Genomic DNA, 18,946 nt, shown 5'->3' with positions numbered 1-18,946 from the left:
AAATTTGGCCAGGGATGCAGTCTCATCTGATGTGTGGGGTCCTTCTTGATGCTCACTGGTTGTTGATAGAATTTAGCTCCTAATGGGTGTAGGATCGAGGTCCCCATTTTCTTGCTGGCTGGGGATCACTCTTAGCTCCGAGGGGCCACCCACAATTCTTTACCACATGGCCCCCTTCACAGCATGGTAGTTTGCTTCTTTAGAGCCTACAGGAAAGAATTTGCTACAGATTCTTTACATATCTCTGACTTCTGTCACTGATCACTAGACCCTTTTAAAAGGGCTCACTTGATTAGATCAGGTCCACCCATACTTGAGGGGAGATTATCCAGGGCATGCACACCAGGAGCTGGGAATCTTGGAGGCCACCTTAGAGTTCTGCCTAACAAATCTCTCTGGCTTCACATCCCAGCATTTTCTTGAGACCTCTTTATTCATATTTATTGAGTAGATGCTGTGTGCCAACCACTGTTCTAGGTACTGGGAATACAGCACTAACGAGATTTACATTCTGGTAGGGAAGACAGGTAGAAAGCACTTAAATATTTAATATGTCAGATGATAAGAGCTAAAATATAAAGCAGGGTTTTTTTTGTTTGTTTGCTTTTTTAAGCAGGGTTTTTTAAAAATTTATTTTTGGCTGCATTGGGTCTTCATTGCTGCGTGTGGACTTTCTCTAGTTGTGGCGAGCGGGGGCTACTCTTCGTTGCAGTGTGCGGGCTTCTGATTGCAGTGGCTTCTCTTGTGGAGAGCGGGCTCTAGGCGTGTGGGCTTCAGTAGTTGTGGCACACGGGCTCAGTAGTTGTGGCTCGTGAGCTCTAGAGCGCAGGCTCAGTAGTTGTGGTGCACGGGGGCTTAGTTGCTCCATGGCCTGTGGGATCTTCCTGGACCAGGGCTCGGACCTGTGTCCCCTGCATTGGCAGGTGGATTCTTAACCACTGTACCACCAGGGAGGTCCCATAAAGCAGGTTAAGAGGACAGAGTAACAGGGGCGCCAGTTTACATAGGTTGGTCTCTTTGATACGGAGACATTTGAACATAGACCAGAAGGAAGTGCAGAAGTGCACCACGTGGCTCTCTGGAGAAGGGCATCTCAGGCAGAGAGAGAAGTAAGTGTAGATTGGGGTGGGAGGGGGGCACTGTGAGCAATGAAGAGGTGGGCAGTAGGGGAGGTCAGAGAAATCACAGGGGCTGGATCATATGAGGCTCTTAGATTTGGTTCTGAGTAGGAAGATGAGAAGTAGCTGGGAGGTTTTTGGAGACGGGATGGCATGATCTTACAAGCATTCTAAAATGATCACTCAGTCAGCTGTGTGAGGAATGGGCCCTAAGGAAGCAAGGGAATGAGTTAGGAGGCTGTTGTGGTAATTCAGGTACTTGATGGAGACTTGGATGAAGGTATCAGTGGTGGAAGAGGTAAGAATTGGTTAGACTCTGGGTGTATTTGGGAGGTAAAGCTGACAGAATTTACAGGTAGACTGGATGTTGGATGCGGGAGCATGAGAGGAGTCCAGGACGCAGCCAGGGTGTTGTGCCTGAGCAATGTGGAAGGCGAGAATTGCCGCACAGTGCGGTGGTAGCGCATGGGAGGGGAAAGCAGTGTTCGCTTTTTAAACTTTTCACTTAGGAATAATTTTAGATTTATAGAAAGTTTGCAAAGATAGAACAGAGAATTCCCATACACTCTTCACCCAGCTCCCTGTAATGTTAACATCTTTGTCAAAACTAAGAAATTAACACTGGTACCATGGTATTGACTAAACTTCAGACTTTTTTTTTTTGGCTACGCCGAGAGGCTTCCAGCGAGGCTTGTGGGATCTTAGTTTTTTGACCAGGGATTGAACTCGTGCCCTTGGCAGTGAAAACACAGAGTCCTAACCACTGGACCGCCAGGGAATTCCCCCGGACTTTAGTTGGATTTCACCAGTTTTTCCACTAATACCCTTTTCCTGCTCCAGGGTGCAATCCAGGATATCACATTGTATTTAATCAGCATATGTCCTTATTCTCCTCCAATCTGTGACAATTTCTTAGCCTTTCCTTGTTGGAAAACGTGTTTTTGCGTATGTTTTGCTTTGTCTTCTCCTTGTTCAGGAAAGATAAAGAATTTGGTTAAATTTATTAGATTTGAGTTGTCTAGTAGACTACCATATGGATATGTTAAATAGAGAGTTGGATATAAAATTCACAGAAGAGATCTGGACTAGAGATTTAAATTTAGGCATTGTCAGTGTAGAGATGGTGTTTAATGGACTAGAGGAGGTCACCTAAGGTGTGAGTGTAGTTAGACAAAAAAAGAGAGGGAGGAGCCTACCTAGGCTTGGCTGGAAAATAAGCATCCAGTAAAGGAAACGGAGAAAGAGTAAACTGAACTAGGATGTGAAACGTTCTAAACACCAAGTAAAGAAATTCAAGGAGGAGGCAGTGATAATTGTGCTAAATGCTGTTGATCAGTACAGCAGGATAACTGCACATTGACTATTGGATTTGGCAATGTGAAGGTTACTGGTCTTTTTTTTTTTTTGAATTTTATTTTATTTATTTTTTTAAACAGCAGGTTCTTATTAGTTATCTGTTTTATACATATTAGTGTATATATGTCAATCCCAATCTCCCAATTCATCGCACCACCACCGCCCCCCCGCCCCGCCTCTTTCCCCGCTTGGTGTCCATACGTTTGTTCCCTACGTCTGTGTTTCAATTTCTGCTCTGCAAACCGGTTCATCTGTACCATTTTTCTAGGTTCCACATATATGCCTTAATATATGATATTTGTTTTTCTCTTTCTGACTTATTTCACTCTGTACAGCAGTCTCTAGACTGATCCACGTCTCTACAAATGACCCAATTTCGTTCCTTTTAATGGCTGAGTAATATTCCATTGTATATATGTACCACATCTTCTTTATCCATTCATCTGTCAGTGGGCATTTAGGTTGCTTCCATGACCTGGCTATTGTAAATAGTGCTGCAATGAACATTGGGGTGCATGTGTCTTTTTGAATTACAGTTTTCTCTGGGTATATGTCCAGTAGTGGGATTGCTGGTTCATATGGTAATTCTATTTTTAGTTTTTTAAGGAACCTCCATGCTGTTCCCCATAGTGGCTGTATCAATTTACATTCCCACCAACAGTGCAAGAGGGTTCCCTTTTCTCCACACCCTCTCCAGCATTTGTTCTTCGTAGATTTTCTGATGATGCCCATTCTGACTGGTGTGAGGTGATACCTCATTGTACTTTTGACTTGCATTTCTCTAATAATTAGTGATGTTGAGCAGCTTTTCATGTGCTTTTTCGCCATCTGTATGTCTTCTTTGCAGAAGTATCTATTTAGGTCTTCTGCCCATTTTTGGATTGGATTGTTTGTTTTTTTAATATTGAGCTGCATGAACTGTTTATATATTTTTGAGATTAATCCTTTGTCTGTTGATTTGTTTGCAAATATTTTCTCCCATTCTGAGAGTTGTCTTTTTATCTTGTTTGTAGTTTCCTTTGCTTTGCAAAAGCTTTTAAGTTTCATTAGGCCCCGTTTGTTTATCTTTGTTTTTATTTCCATTACTCTAGGAGGTGGGTCAAAAAAGATCTTGTGGTGATTTATGTCAAAGAGTGTTCTTCCTATGTTTTCCTCTAAGAGTTTTATAGTATCTGGTCTTACATTTAAGTTTCTAATCCATTTGAGTTTATTTTTGTGTATGGTGTTAGGGAGTGTTCTAATTTCATTCTTTTACATGTAGCTGTCCAATTTTCCCAGCACCACTTATTGAAGAAACTGTCTTTTCTCCATTGTATATCCTTGCCTCCTCTGTCATAGATTAGTTGACCATAGGTGCATGGGTTTATCTCTGGGCTTTCTATCCTGTTCCATTGATCTATATTTCTGTTTTTGTGCCAGTACCATATTGTTTTGATTACTGTAGCTTTGTAGTATAGTCTGAAGTCAGGGAGTCTGATTCCTTCAGCTCCGGTTTTTTCCCTCAAGACTGCTTTGGCTATTTGGGGTCTTTTGTGTCTCCATACCAATTTTAAGATTTTTTTGTTCTACTTCTGTAAAAATGCCATTGGTAATTTGATAGGGATTGCATTGAATCTGTAGATTGCTTTGGGTAGTATAGTCATTTTCACAATATTGATTCTTCCAATTCAAGAACATGGTATATCTCTCCATCTGTTTGTATCATCTTTAATTTCTTTCATTAGTGTCTTATAGTTTTCTGCATACAGGTCTTTTTTCTCCCTAGGTAGGTTTATTCCTAGGATTTTATTCTTTTTGTTGCAATGGTAAATGGGAGTGTTTCTTTCATTTCTTTTTCAGATTTTTCATCATTAGTGTATAGGAATGCAAGAGATTTCTGTGCATTAATTTTGTATTCTGCTACTTTACCAAATTCATTGATTAGCTCTAGTAGTTTTCTGGTGGCATCTTCAGGATTCTCTATGTATAGTATCAAGTTATCTGCAAACAGTGACAGTTTTACTTCTTCTTTTCCAACTTGTATTCCTTTTATTTCTTTTTCTTCTCTGATTGCCGTGGCTAGGACTTCCAAAACTATGTTGAATAATAGTGGTGAGAGTGGACATCCTTGTCTTGTTCCTGATCTTAGAGGAAATGCCTTCAGTTTGTCACCATTGAGAATGATGTTTGCTGTGGGTTTGTTGTATATGGCCTTTATTATGTTGAGGTAGGTTTCCTCTATGCCCACTTTCTGGAGAGTTTTTATCATAAATGGGTGTTGAATTTTGTCAAAAGCTTTTTCTGCATCTATTGAGATGATCATATGGTTTTTATTTTTCAGTTTGTTAATATGGTGTATCACATTGATTGATTTGCGTATATTGAAGAATCCTTGCATCCCTGGGATAAATCCCACTTGATCATGGTGTATGAGCCTTTTAATGTGTTGTTGGATTCTGTTTGCTAGTATTTTGTTGAGGATTTTTGCATCTATATTTATCAGTGATATTGGTCTGTAATTTTCTTTTTTTGTAGTATCTTTGTCTGGTTTTGGTATCAGGGTGATGGGGACCTCCCATAACGAGTTTGGGAGTGTTCCTTCCTCTGCAGTTTTTTGGAAGACTTTGAGAAGGATGGGTGTTAGCTCTTCTCTAAATGTTTGATAGAATTCACCTGTGAAGCCATCTGGTCCTGGACTTTTGTTTGTTGGAAGATTTTTAATCACAGTTTCAATTTCAGTACTTGTGATTGGTCTGTTCATATTTTCTATTTCTTCCTGGTTCAGTCTTAGAGGGTTATACCATTCTAAGCATTTGTCCATTTCTTCCAGGTTGTCCGTTTTATTGGCATGGAGTTGCTTGTAGTAGTCTCTTACGTTGCTTTGTATTTCTGTGGTGTCTGTTGTAACTTCTGCTTTTTCATTTCTAATTTTTATTTGATTCCTCTCCCTCTTTTTCTTGATGAGCCTGGCTAATGGTTTATCAATTTTGTTTATCTTCTCAAAAAACCAGCTTTTAGTTTTATTGATCTTTGCTATTGTTTTCTTTGTTTCTGTTTCATTTATTTCTGCTCTGATCTTTATGATTTGTTTCCTTCTGCTAATTTTGGGTTTTGTTTGTTCTTTTTTCTCTAGTTCCTTTAGGTGTAAGGGTAAGATGTTTATTTGAAATTTTTCTTGTTTCTTGAGGTAGGATTGTATTGCTATAAACTTTCCTCTTAGAACTGCTTTTGCTGCATCCCATAGGTTTTGGATAGTCGTGTTTTCATTGTCATTTGTCTCTAGGTATTTTTTGGTTTCCTCTTTGATTTCTTCAGTGATCTCTTGGTTATTTAGTAATGTATTGTTTAGCCTCCATGTGTTTGTGTTTTTTATGTTTTTTTCCCTGTAATTCATTTCTAATCTCCTAGTGTTGTGGTTAGAAAAGATGCTTGATATGATTTCAATTTTCTTAAATTTACTGAGGCTTGATTTGTGACCCAAGATGTGACCTATCCTGGAGAATGTTCCGTGCGCACTTGAGAAGAAAGTGTAATCTGCAGTTCTCAGATGGAATGTCCTATAAATATCAATTAAATCTATCTGGTGTACTGTATCATTTAAAGCTTTTGTTTCCTTATTTGTTTTCTGTTTGGATGATCTGTCCATTGGTGTAAATGAGGTGTTAAATTTACCCACTATTATAGTGTTACTGTCAATTCCTCTTTTATAGCTGTTAGCAGTTGCCTTATGTATTGAGGTGCTCCTGTGTTGGCTGCATATATATTTATAATTGTTATATCTTCTTCTTGGATTGATTCCTTGATCATTATGTAGTGTCCTTCCTTGTCTCTTGTAACATTCTTTGTTTTAAAGTCTACTTTATCTGATATGAGTTTTGCTACTCCAGCTTTCTTTTGATTTCCATTTGCATGGAATATCTTTTTCCATCCCCCTACTTTCAGTCTGTATGTGTCCCTAGGTCTGAAGTGGGTCTCTTGTAGACAGCATATATATACGTCTTTTGTATCTATTCAGCGAGCCTGTGTCTTTTGGTTGGAGCATTTAATCCATTCATGTTTAAGGTAATTATCGATATGTATGTTCCTATTACCATTTTCTTAATTGTTTTGGGTTTGTTTTTGTAGGTCCTTTTCTTCTCTTGTGTTTCCCACTTAAAGATGTTCCTTTAGCATTTGTTGTAGAGCTGGTTTGGTGGTGCTGAATTCTCTTAGCTTTTGCTTGTCTGTAAAGCTTTTGATTTCTCCATCGAATGTGAATGAGGTCCTTGCTGGGTAGAGTAATGTTGGTTGTAGGTTCTTCCCTTTCATCACTTTAAATATGTCGTGCCACTCCCTTCTGGCTTGTAGAGTTTCTGCTGAGAAATCAGCTGTTAACCTTATTGGAGTTCCCTTGTATGTTATATGTATGGAGTTCCCTTGTATGTTATTTGTTTTTCCCTTGCTGCTTTCAATAATTTTTCTTTGTCTTTAATTTTTGCCAATTTGATTACTATGCATCTCGGCGTGTTTCTCCTTGGGTTTATCCTGTGTGGGACTCTCTGCGCTTCTTGGACTTGGGTGGCTCTTTCCTTTCCCATGTTAGGGAAGTTTTTGGCTATAATCTCTTCCAATATTTTCTTGGGTCCTTTCTGTCTGTTTTCTCCTTCTGGGATCCCTATAATGTGAATGTTGTTGCATTTAATGTTGTCCCAGAGTTCTCTTAGGCTGTCTTCATTTCTTTTCATTCTTTTTTCTTTATTCTGTTCCGCAGCAGTGAATTCCACCATTCTGTCTTCCAGGTCACTTTTCTGTTCTTCTGCCTCAGTTATTCCGCTGTTGATTCCTTCTAGTGTATTTTTCATTTCAGTTATTATATTGTTCATCTCTGTTTGTTTGTTTTTTAACTCTTCTAGGTCTTTGTTAAACATTTCTTGAAATTTGCCTCCATTCTTTTTCCAAGGTCCTGGATCATCTTCACTATCATCTTCACTATTCTGAATTCTTTTTCTGGAAGGTTGCCTATCTCCACTTCATTTAGTTGTTTTTCTGGGGTTTTATCTTGTTTCTTCATCTGGTACATAGCCCTCTGCCTTTTTATCTTGTCTATCTGTGAATGTGGTTTTTGTTCCACAGGCTGCAGGATTGTAGTTCTTCTAGTTTCTGCTTTCTGTCCTCTGGTGGATGAGGCTATCTAAGAAGCTTGAGCAAGTTTCCTCAAGGTTACTGGTCTTGCTAAGAGCAGTTTTAGTGGAGTAGTGGAGATGAAAGCTTGATTGGAATAGAAAGAGAGGCTTACCCCAAATATAAGTGTCCGTGGCTGTTTGAGAGTGGGCTTTGCTTACTCTCACTCTGAACTGAGAGAACCTAGCACTGCCCAGTCCTCCCAGACTGCCTGGATCCCTCATTCTGCAGTAACAAAACCCCCTATATCCTTCATCTGTTTTGGCTCTGCTCCTGCTCTTAATTGACCTATGGCCTTCTCTCGGGTCACCACTTCCTTACAGCCTCAGAGCCTGCTGTTTTCCCTTATCCCACTTACCTTAGTGTCTGGAAGACGGGAAGAGCACACTCCTTCCCCAGTGTCATTTCTAAGCTATTATTCTTCTACCTTTGTATCAGAATCCCTGCTCTTTTGAAGCTAATGCTGCCTGACCTTTTCTCTCCATCCCCTTCCATGTCTCCTTATCTTTGTCATCTGTTAGCCTCCAAATCTCCCAGCCCCAGCCTCATTTATTAATGCATCTAGCCTGTATCTTTTTTCTACCCCAGTGATTCTCAAGGTATAGTCCCAGGTCAGCAGCTGTCAGCAATACCTGGGAACTTGTTAGAAATGCACATTCTTGGGCCTCACCTCAGAGTTAGTAAACAGAAATTCTGGGTGTGGGGCCCAGCAGTCTCTTCTTTTAACAAGCCTCCAGGTGGTTCTCATGCACATTCAAGTTTGAGAACTACTGATTTACCATAAATCCTGCTGTTGTTCTGTGTGACTTCAATGATCATGTGGGTTATGTCATCCTCAGGTTCTTTGATCTTGTCACCTGCAGTGACCTTCATATCCGTTCCACCTCCACACCCACTACCAAGGAAATGACCCTGGGGATGCCCCGTCTCTGAAATTCTAAAGTCCTGTGTTCTGCTTTCTGACCATAACCTCCTATCCTTTTGGCTCTCCTAGTCTCTTCCACCCACTATCAGTTCAGTCTCCATCCTTCTTCATCCCCTCTTCAGGCTAGGCCTTACTGTAAGTCATTTGAAGCATTATCCTTCTGCCAAGACATTTGGCAGGATCCTAGCCCTGGATGGATGCTGTAGTCTAGCTTTTCTACCCTATCTGGATAACAGAATGCCATTTCAGGAAATCGTATAACAGTATAGATTTGGCACTGCTGCAAGTTCACTAGCCCTCTGAGGAAAGCCTTCCTGATCACCCTGTTTAAAACTGTAATACTTCCCCCACTGCCGACCCTCGCTAACCTCTTTTCCTGGCTTATTTTTTTCCATATCACTTATTACTATTTGATGATACTACTTATTTTCATTATTTATTTGTTTATTGGCTACCTTCCACCACAAGATAGTAAACTTCATAAGGGCAGAAGATTTTTGTCTGTTTTGTTCACTGTATACCCTTAGTGTCTAAAGAGTGTCTGGTACATGGTCAGTTCCCAGTAAATATTTTTGAATAGTGGTCTCCAGCTCAGCTGGCTTTCAGCACTGCCGTTTTCCCCTTATATGACCTTGGGCAGCTGTCCCTCCCATTTTCATCTAAGACTATTCCAAACCTTTTCCACACTTACTCAAACCTTCCTAACATTGATCTCTCAACCTCAGTGGACCTCCTTGCCTCCTACTTCACTGAGAAAGGGGAGGTCATCACTGAGAAAGGGCATAATTTTCTCAACTTTTTGCTCTCTCTAAGCAAACTCAGAGACATCTGTGCCTGTTATTCCTTTTCTTTCATTCTGAGATCTCTTTTATTTCCTTTCATCAACCTTTCCACATCTACTACTCCAAGTTCTCAACCTGAAGCTCTTCCTGAGTCTGTCCTGCCCTCTAAAAGAAAAACTTGCCCCATACGGGACCTCCCAGTAGTGTTTCTTTCCTTCCATTCAGTCTAATCAAGAGTCATCCACTCTGGGGCTTCCCTGGTGGCGCAGTGGTTGAGAGTCTGCCTGCCGATGCAGGGGACACGGGTTTGTGCCCTGGTCCGGGAAGATCCCACATGCCGCGGAGCGGCTGGGCCCGTGAGCCATGGCCGCTGAGCCTGCGCGTCCGGAGCCTGTGCTCTGCAACGGGAGAGGCCACAACAGTGAGAGGTCCACGTACCGCAAAAAAAAAAAAAAAAAAAAATAGAGTCATCCACTCTGTGTCCTTTTCCCTAATCTGATTTCATGTCTCAGTCCTCTGGCATCATCACCACTTGACTCAGAGCTACTGGTAAGGTCACGAATGACTCAGTCCTTACTATTATCCTGGACTTCCCTTTGAGTTGGACACAAAGGGGTCTTTTCTGAAATGTAACTTCCTTGACTCCTTTGTTACCACACACTTCTGGTCCTTCTTGTTCTCCTTGACTGTTCCTGTTTATGTCCTTCACTCTTCTCTTCCTCCACCTGTTTCCTAAATGTTGGTGTTACCTAGGGCTTTATCTCAGCCCTCTCTTCTTACTTGATAAGGCTTCATTGGGAGATTACAACCAGTTCTGTACTTTCAAACCACTGCCTCTGGGCTGTACTGATTTCTAAACCTTTACATCCAGCCCCTAAGCTCTGCCATAGGCCTTAGACTCACATAAATAAATGTGATGTCTGACATATGCTTCAGACTCAGCAAGACCATCTTGAACACATTGATCATGCTTACGTTGTATTAGCTTTTTAAAAACAGCTGCCTTACCTTAAATAAGGCAGCTTACTAAAGTTGATAGGTTAATTTACCTTTATTCCCACCATCCAGATATAATCAGCTTTAACCTTTTAGTCTGTTTCCTTAAAGAATTTTTCAATGCTCAGTTTTACATAGTTGAAATCATATAATAAAAATAATCTTTATTCTTTTATTGCTTATTATAGTGCTATATTTTTCCACTCATTAAGAAATCTTTGTAAACCTTATTTTAAATTAATATATAATATGCCATAAATAGATATGCATTAATATTTAAACAACCTCTATCTCCCCCCTTTTTTTTGCTGATATATTTTAAAGTAAATTCCAGATATCAGGATATTTCACCTTCATATACTTTTAGGTTACATCTATTTAAAAAATATGGCCGTTTTCTTACATAATCATAGTGCCGTTATTGTGCTTAACAAAATTAGCGATAATTCCTTGAAATCATCTAATACCTGGTCCACAATTGAATTTCCCTGTTTGCCTCAAAAATGTCTTTTTACACTTGGATTTTTCTTTTATTTTTTTGTGGTACGCGGGCCTCTCACTGTTGTGGCCTCTCCCGTTGCAGAGCACAGGCTCTGGACGCGCAGGCCCAGCGGCCATGGCTCACGGGCCTAGCCGCTCCGCGGCATGTGGGATCTTTCCGGACCAGGGCACGAACCCGTGTCCCCTGCATTGGCAGGCGGACTCTCAACCACTGCGCCGCCAGGGAAGCCCTACACTTGGATTTTTCAAATCAGGATTGTTTTAGGTTTTGTTTTGTTTTGTTTTGTTTTTTTTAAGACAGTTATTTATTGGTGTATCTGAAAAGTTTGTAGTGCATTCTCCAGACAGGTCTCTGTTCTTCTGGTTTTTTAAGTGGGTTGTCACCCTCTTCACTGACATACTATCAAAGTAAAAGTATAGAGAATATACAGTCATGACTGGGGAATGATGGAGAAGCCCTAGTGGGAGAGGGCCTAGGATTGAAGAAGAGCCAGTGGTCAGGATAGGGCTGCATCCAGCATGGACAAGAGTCTTGCACCTGAAATGTGATAGTTCACTAGCAGAGAGCTATTCCAGAATAGTACCATGTTTTACATATGTTACACGCTTAGATAAAACTGAAATGTTGGTGAAAGAATTATACTGTTTCTCTTTCTAGTATGTTTCTAGAACCTTTTACTATTATTTTATTATTTTCATTCATTCATACAACAGGTATTATTGAGTACCTTCTATGTGTAGAGTTAGGAAATGAGCAAGGTAAAATATATGATAGACTTAAGTGGTGTGAAGAAAGATAAGGGAGATAGGGAATGCTGAGGGAGTGAGTTACAGTTTTTTTGTTTTTTTGGGGGGGAGGGGTGGGTTCCAGTTTTTAAAGTGTGGCCAGAGACTGCCTCGTTGAGAAGACCACATTTTAAAAAATTTATTTATTTATTTATTTATTTTTGGCTGTGTTGGGTCTTCGTTTCTATGCGAGGGCTTTCTCCAGTTGTGGCGAGTGGGGGCCACTCTTCATCGCAGTGCATTGGCCTCTCACTGTCGCGGCCTGTCTTGTTGCGGAGCACAGGCTCCAGACGCGCAGGCTCAGTAGTTGTGGCTCATGGGCCTAGTTGCTCCGCGGCATGTGGGATCCTCCCAGACCAGGGCTCAAACCCGTGTCCCCTGCATTGGCAGGCAGACTCTCAACCACTGCACCACCAGGGAAGCCCGAGAAGACAACATTTTGAGTAAACAACTGAAGCGGGTGAGGGACTGAGCTGTGCAAATGTCTGGGGGACAATATTCTAGGCAGAGGAAATAGTAAGTTGTAAAGACCTTCCCATAGGAATCTGCCTTCCAGTTTAGGGCTGGGAAGGAGGCAGTGTCGTCTCAGAGTGGTGGCCTAGGGAAAGAGGAATCACAGATGAGGACCGGGGGCCAATGAAGGCCATTGTAAGGACTTTGGCTTTTACAGGCATGTGATGTAGGAACCATTGGCAAGTTCTGAGCAGAGGAGTGTATCATCTATTAGTAATTTGCATTTTGACGGGCTCCCTCTGGCTGCTGTGGTGAGAATAGACTGAAGTAGGGAGACTAGTTAGGAGGCCATTGTAATAATCCAGGTGAGTGGATAGTGGCTTAGACCAGAGTGTTAGCAGCAGAGTTTGGATTCTGGATATATTTTGAAGGTAGAGCCAGCAGGGTTTGCTGACATACCAAACATGGGATGAAAGAGACAGCCTTTGGAAAGGCTGCAATATGTCAGCTATTGAAAGTTGACAGCTTTGTAAAGGCAGTAATTTGTAGGCTATTCAAAGTTGACAGCTGTCACCACATAACTAAATGTATGTGCATCCTAGTGGTCAGATTTCACCGTGACTGGACTTAGAAACATCACAATAGTTCTTCATTAACAAGCAATAAACTAATGAATAAGAGAAACAGTAAAATAAAAAGAGTCCTCAGGGTAAAAATTGTAGTGTTCTCAGGTGGGTTCCGTACTTCACTTATCTTTCTGTGTTCTTAATTCTAACTCAGTTCTATTCTGGAATGGTCAATAGGCATTTTCTATAAAATTCACCACAAGTATAATTCTCACAGACTATTCCTCTGCCCCAATCAGCCTCACATATAGATGGCTCAAACTTAATCTCACTCTCTAATGAGCTCTCACCTAACTTACTGCTCCAGAATCTTCCACATGTAGCATGGTAACTGGTAGGAAATATAATTGACTCTGTTATTCAGAAATGTTAACCTATGCAAGGTAGGGTATCCCTACTTTTTTTTTTTTTTTTGCGGTACACGGGCCTCTCACTGTTGTGGCCTCTCCCGTTGCGGAGCACAGGCTCCAGACGCGCAGGCTCAGTGGCCATTTCTCACGGGCCCAGCCACTCCGCGGCATGTGGGATCTTCCCGTACCGGGGCACGAACCCGTGTCCTCTGCATTGGCAGGCGGACTCTCAACCACTGCGCCACCACGGAAGCCCGGGTATCCCTACTTTTAAGAAGGAATCTAAGTCTGATTCCTCGGCTTTTATAATAGAATTCAATTTTATGATGTGTTCATCTGTATCTAAAGCAGGTAATTTCCTTTTAATCAGTCACTTGCAGTATCTTTATTCCAGGCTTTCTCCAGAGGGAAAGAGCTATCCCAGAAACTACTAAAGCCTAAAACTTTCAAAGGAAAGAGGTTATGGAGCAGACTAGATGATACTCGTTTATTCTTTCATCCATTCATTCAGTAAATATTACTGAGCGTTTGGTATATGCCAGGCATTGGATATACTACAGTGAGCAAGGCAGACGAGCCTCTGGTCCTGCCTCCCAGAGCTTACAGTCTTGATGTTGTGTATTTCTTTTGACTTTGAACTGGACAAACAGAAAGTAATCTTAGGGAGCTAATACTATGGAATGACTAAAATGTGAACTTTTGAGTCAGATGGCGATGAGTTTGAATTTTGATTTTTAAATTTCTGGTTATATGATCTTAGGTAAGTGCTTTAACTACTTTGAGCCTCAGTTTCTTCATCTATAAAATGGTATCTCTATTATATCCTTGTTAAGAGAATTAAATATGTGTAAAGTGCTTTAGCACAACACTTGGCATGGTGTATTTAAGGTTAGTTGTTTTATTCTTATAACTTACTTGGACCTTATAACAAATAAAATAGTATTGTGAAATAAATGCTAAAAATATGGACTCAAAAAAAAATACACACACACATACTCTCAGGTCTGGGTACACTTGGGATTTAGAAAGATTTTGCTGAGATCGTATTTGAAGGAAAAGTCTGGAACTGGGTGAAGGTATTGAAGAGTAAATCTGGGAGGATTCTTAGGATGTTATACGCTGGCCTCTCTCATAGATGCTGAGCTTCTGGAGCCAGAGACTGTGTCTCCCTCAGTCTAGTAATCCTACCATGGGGCTTGTGGTAGACATCAAGCCTGTCTTTCTTGAGTGAACAACCAAAGACTTTCAGGGCATCTACTAGAAACATCTCACCACCATGGGTTGTTGGAACGTGTCTAGGCTTAGGTTTCTTGCACCTGACCACTGTAGCTTCACGAGCCCTTCCCTAACCTGAATCCATGAATGTGGTAGATGCAGAGCCTTCCAGATTGAGAGGGCAAGGCAAGGTGCTACAGCATGTTTCTCCTGTGAATGCTTAAGCCGTGTGTTACAAGGGGTGTTTGGCTATTCTGCTAGGATCCTGGGCAGTTTCTTGGGAATGTTTCCTCAATTGTGGGAATCCCTACCTGAATGTCTGCTTCCTAAGTCCTCTACCTCAGCATATTCCTGCCCCTTCCTGGCCTCAAACTCTGAACAGTCACCTTGCTCAGAATCAGACATCCCTTAAAATCTCTACATTTGAATTCTCCTCTCAAATTCCTTGCTGATCCTTGGTTGACTACGGAATGTTTTTCTGTGTTTGAGTTTATCTGTTTTGTTTTTTAAACAGGTTCTTTAATTGATCAGCTAACCACAGAAAAATATGAGTGCATGGTGTGCTGTGAATTGGTTCGTGTCACAGCCCCAGTGTGGAGTTGTCAGAGCTGTTACCATGTGTTTCATTTGAACTGCATAAAGAAATGGGCAAGGTCTCCAGCGTCTCAAGCAGGTCAGTCATTTCTCTCTTCTGAGTAGTTATTCTCACTCATTAGATGTGTTCAGGTTTTAAACTTAGCTTTAAAAATACTACTGAATTCCTCTTAAGTGTTTTATCTGCAGGGAGAGTATGTTGCCCTGATCACATATTTTGATCACATATGTTGCCCTGATCACATATTTGGTTTAAGCTATAAATCTGAAACCAGCTAAGCATAACAAATTAAAATATACTTAGGGTACAACAAAATCAGTCACTTTTACTGAAAATGGTAGCTTTTATCCAAGTAGCAACTATAAAGAACGATTTTTTTAAAATTGGGGTATAGTTGATGTACAATATTATGTCAGTTTCGGGTGTACAACATAGTGATTCACCATTTTTAAAGGTTATATTCTATTTATAGTTATTATAAAATATTAGCTATATTCCCTGTGTTGTACTATACATCCTTGTAGCTTATTCATTAGAAAACATTTCTTGTATAGTTTGCTTTAGAAAATTTATAGAAAACAATGTTTAATTTACCCTTAGGATTTTGAAGTTGCTTTGCCTTTAACAGATCTTCTCCATAGTATTTTGTGGGCTTTTCCCAAAGTATACTAGTATTTAGGGATAATGCAAATTTTACTAAAAATATGCTTTCTGAACTTTGGCTCTTCTAATTTAAGACATTTGAGTTTTCCTGCATGTACTCAAGTATCTTATCCTACTTTTTTTTTCAAACCAAGATTCAGATGCTTACCTTGATATTAAAAATAATAGAACACTGTCCCACAAAATGAAATGTTAATTTTATGAAGTGATAGACGTGTTAACTAAGACTGTGGTAATAATCATATTGTAATATATAAATGTATCAAATCAACATGTTGTGTACCTTAAACTTACACAATGTTATATGTTAATTATATCTCAATTTTTAAAAATGGAATGAAATGGATACCCACTGTATTCACGATATGAGGTCCTTATAAATATAAGCCTAAATGCAATATTTAAGCAAAGAATTCAGTATTGTGAATTTGTTTCTTAAATGTCTGATATCCTTAACATGGAAATTACTACTACTGCTTCAATATTATGGCTTTCCATAGATTTAAAAATTCTTAAATTACATGTGCTTTTGTAAGGAAATTATTTTGATTTCCTCTCATTTTTCTTGACAGATGGCCAGAGTGGTTGGAGGTGCCCTGCATGTCAGAATGTTTCTGCACATGTTCCTAATAACTATACTTGTTTCTGTGGTGAGTTTTTTTGCATACACTGGAGTCTCTTTCACTTTGCTTATTGTACCTCAGTTCCCAGCCCAGGAGAGGCGGTGTGCTGGGCATGTTTTAGAAGTCACTAATAAGACTTCAGAGCTACAGGAGTTTGTAAGACATCACATGCATGTGGTCTGTCACACAGCTAGAGTCACAGGCCTTTGTGTTCTTGGCAGACTGTTCTGGAGATGAGCCTTCTCATCATGCCCACCAGGTCTCCTTGATCTTAGTTTAGATCAGAGCTGACCAGATGGCAGAGGTGGATACAGACATGGGCTTCTTCTCATCTCTAATGGTAACAGCTTTGAAATTCTGAATTTGAGCAACATGAGTAAAGAGTAATGGTGAAGTGTACTTTATTTTAATCCAAGAAATCAGTCATTGTTCTTTATAAAGAGAGATTTTCTGTAAACCAGCATTGCAAACTATCCTTGTGCCCTCCCTCTTTATGGAATACTTCTTCCTGGTTTTGCATAGGTCAGTTCTTCAATGTGTTAGGAAAAAAACTTTTCATGATCCACATGCTCATCTGTTGCTAACCTATTTCCTGCGTGTCTTTTTTTTTTTTTTTTTCCTCTTTCCTGCCTGTCTTTTAATGGGTAACCTTTACCATCTGGCTGTCGATTTTTCAGATTTTATTTCTTAACCATTTGTCTCCCTCCTTGAACCATTGCATTTTTATCTCTGTCCTCATTACCTCACTGAAACTTATTCAGAAATCATCAATGACCCTTTCCTGACCAAATCCAGGGCTGATTTATAAATTCTTAACCTTTTTGTCCACACAGCAGCCCTTAATGCTTTTGACCATTCACTTCTTGAAATGACTAGCTCTTTCTGTTTCTTTTCTACCTGTTCTCCTTATTTTTCTAACTAATTTGCTCATATTTCTCCTTTCCTGTTACTTAACTGCCAGCTTTCACCAAGAGTCAGTCACTGACCATCAACACTTCTAGACTCAATCTCTTTGTGAACTCAGCTATCTACAGTGTTCTTCCCCTTCTTTTCTTTAAATCTCATCCACTGTGTCATTCAAGATCTGACCCCAACTGTCCGCTTCCAAAGGAAGCTTCCCCTTCCTTATCTCCTCTCCCACTTTGGCCACTCTTATCCAGAATCTGTTGGTCCTGTATGTTCTTTTGCCAAAATCTGACCCTTAATAGATACTGAATTAGTATTAGCTGAAGGAATGAATATTCTTGAATGTACTACTGGAAAGGCAGCATGAAACTGGAAGCAAGAGATCAATTGAAAATTGGACAAATAAGACCAATACCCAGGCTTAATTACCTTATTTTTAAAGGATTTTTAAACATGAAGCATCATAATGAAATTTAAAATCTTGTTAAAGCCTTCACTGACAAATTGGATATGAGACCCTAAGAAGGCAGAAGAATGTGGGGATGAAGGTCACGATGATCTGAGTGAGGTGGAATGGTGTGGGAAGGCAAATAATGGCCTGATTTTACCTGAGGACTTTGCCCCACTCTGCTCTTCAAGGAGACCATTGGTCGGGAATTCCCTGGCAGTCCAGTGGTTACGACTCTGTGCTTTCACTGGCAAGGGCCTGGGTTCAATCCCTGATTGGGGAACTAAGATCCCACATTCTGCAAGCCACGCAATGCAGCTGAGTAAAAAAAGGAGACCATTGGTTTAATATACTTATTGTGAACTTATTAATGTAACAGATACCATGGAGAAACAGAGAAGAATGAGACTATTTACTGACTTCCCAGAGCTTACAGTCTAAAATTTAAGACACAATTAACTTGCTGTTCTACTACAAAGTCTGTGGGAGATCTTTGGGGTGAGTTTGACTTCTGGCTGGAGGATTAAGAGCTTTCCTGAAGGAGGTAGAATTGAACCAGGCTTGAAAACTAGGTTTAACACCAAGAAGTCTTAGGATCTGCTGGGAGAAGAGGAAGTCATCCATTTATGGAGCCCAGGGTCTCTGAAGATGGAGGAGTTCGAGATGACTGAAAAGGTAGGGCTGACTTCTTCATGCCAGGCCTAGATATTGGGACTTCATTTGTCAGGTGCTGGGAAGCCACTGAGGGCATTAGTGTGTTTTTTTGTTTTTTTTTTTTGGCCGTGCTAAGGCATGTGGGATCTTAGTTCCCCAACCAGAGATCAAACCTGGGCCCCCTCCAGTGGAACTGCAGAGTCCTAACCACTGGACTGCCAGGGAATTCCCTGATTCTTTATGAAGATTAGTCTGGTGGCAGTAGTAGAGTATTTTGGGACCTAAACAGTTTGGGGACTTTAACCCAGATGAAGAATAGTCAAAGTCTGCAATGGGTTTTAGAGTGGGACAGAAAGGAAGGGATATAAGATTTCAAAGGCAAACATGAATTAACAGCAGTGGGAAAGGAAGGAACCCAAATGTGACTCCAAAGTTTCATGCTTTTGGAAATGGTGATACCAAGAACAGAAAAGGGCAGGGCAAGTGAACCAGGTTTGGTGGGGACAATGAGTTCAGTTGGAGTTGGAGTTGAAGTGTTGAGTTGGAGGAGTAAGACATCCAGTGGAAGATGTTCTCCAAGGAGTTAGGAATGTTTGAAGAAAGATCAGGAATTAGGGAAGATAGTCACAGGTGAGAGCAATAGATGGGATTCTAGTAGGTGAAAGGGTAATGGGTGAGAAGGAGTCTAATGCAGAACTCTGGCAGATGAAGGGAAACAAACATCATTGAGAGTCAGGGAAAAGAGGTTGGGCCACTGAGAGATGGTAGGAGAAAACCTGGGCACCATATTGGAGCAAGAAAGCACAGAGG

The 18,946-nt window shown here is 40.5% G+C and overlaps 1 protein-coding gene across 3 annotated transcripts in view; it reads left to right on the top strand.

Moving 5' to 3' along the window:
* The window catches only part of NFX1 (nuclear transcription factor, X-box binding 1), an 87,895-nt gene that overhangs the window by 6,525 nt on the left and 62,424 nt on the right, over nt 1–18,946 (top strand). For all 3 annotated transcript variants that reach the window (XM_022551553.3, XM_089912512.1, XM_022551554.3), the window contains 2 exons: nt 14,762–14,920; nt 16,078–16,155. In XM_022551553.3, the coding sequence (XP_022407261.1) occupies nt 14,762–14,920; nt 16,078–16,155 (237 nt within the window). The remainder of the gene's footprint in view (nt 1–14,761; nt 14,921–16,077; nt 16,156–18,946) is intronic.

Source organism: Delphinapterus leucas, chromosome 6, assembly GCF_059928025.1.
Source record: "Delphinapterus leucas isolate spDelLeu-1000000601 "Yukka" chromosome 6, BTC_Dleu_Yukka2, whole genome shotgun sequence".
NCBI classification, from domain to species: Eukaryota; Metazoa; Chordata; class Mammalia; order Artiodactyla; family Monodontidae; genus Delphinapterus; species Delphinapterus leucas.
This window is presented reverse-complemented; position numbering and strand designations above follow the sequence as displayed.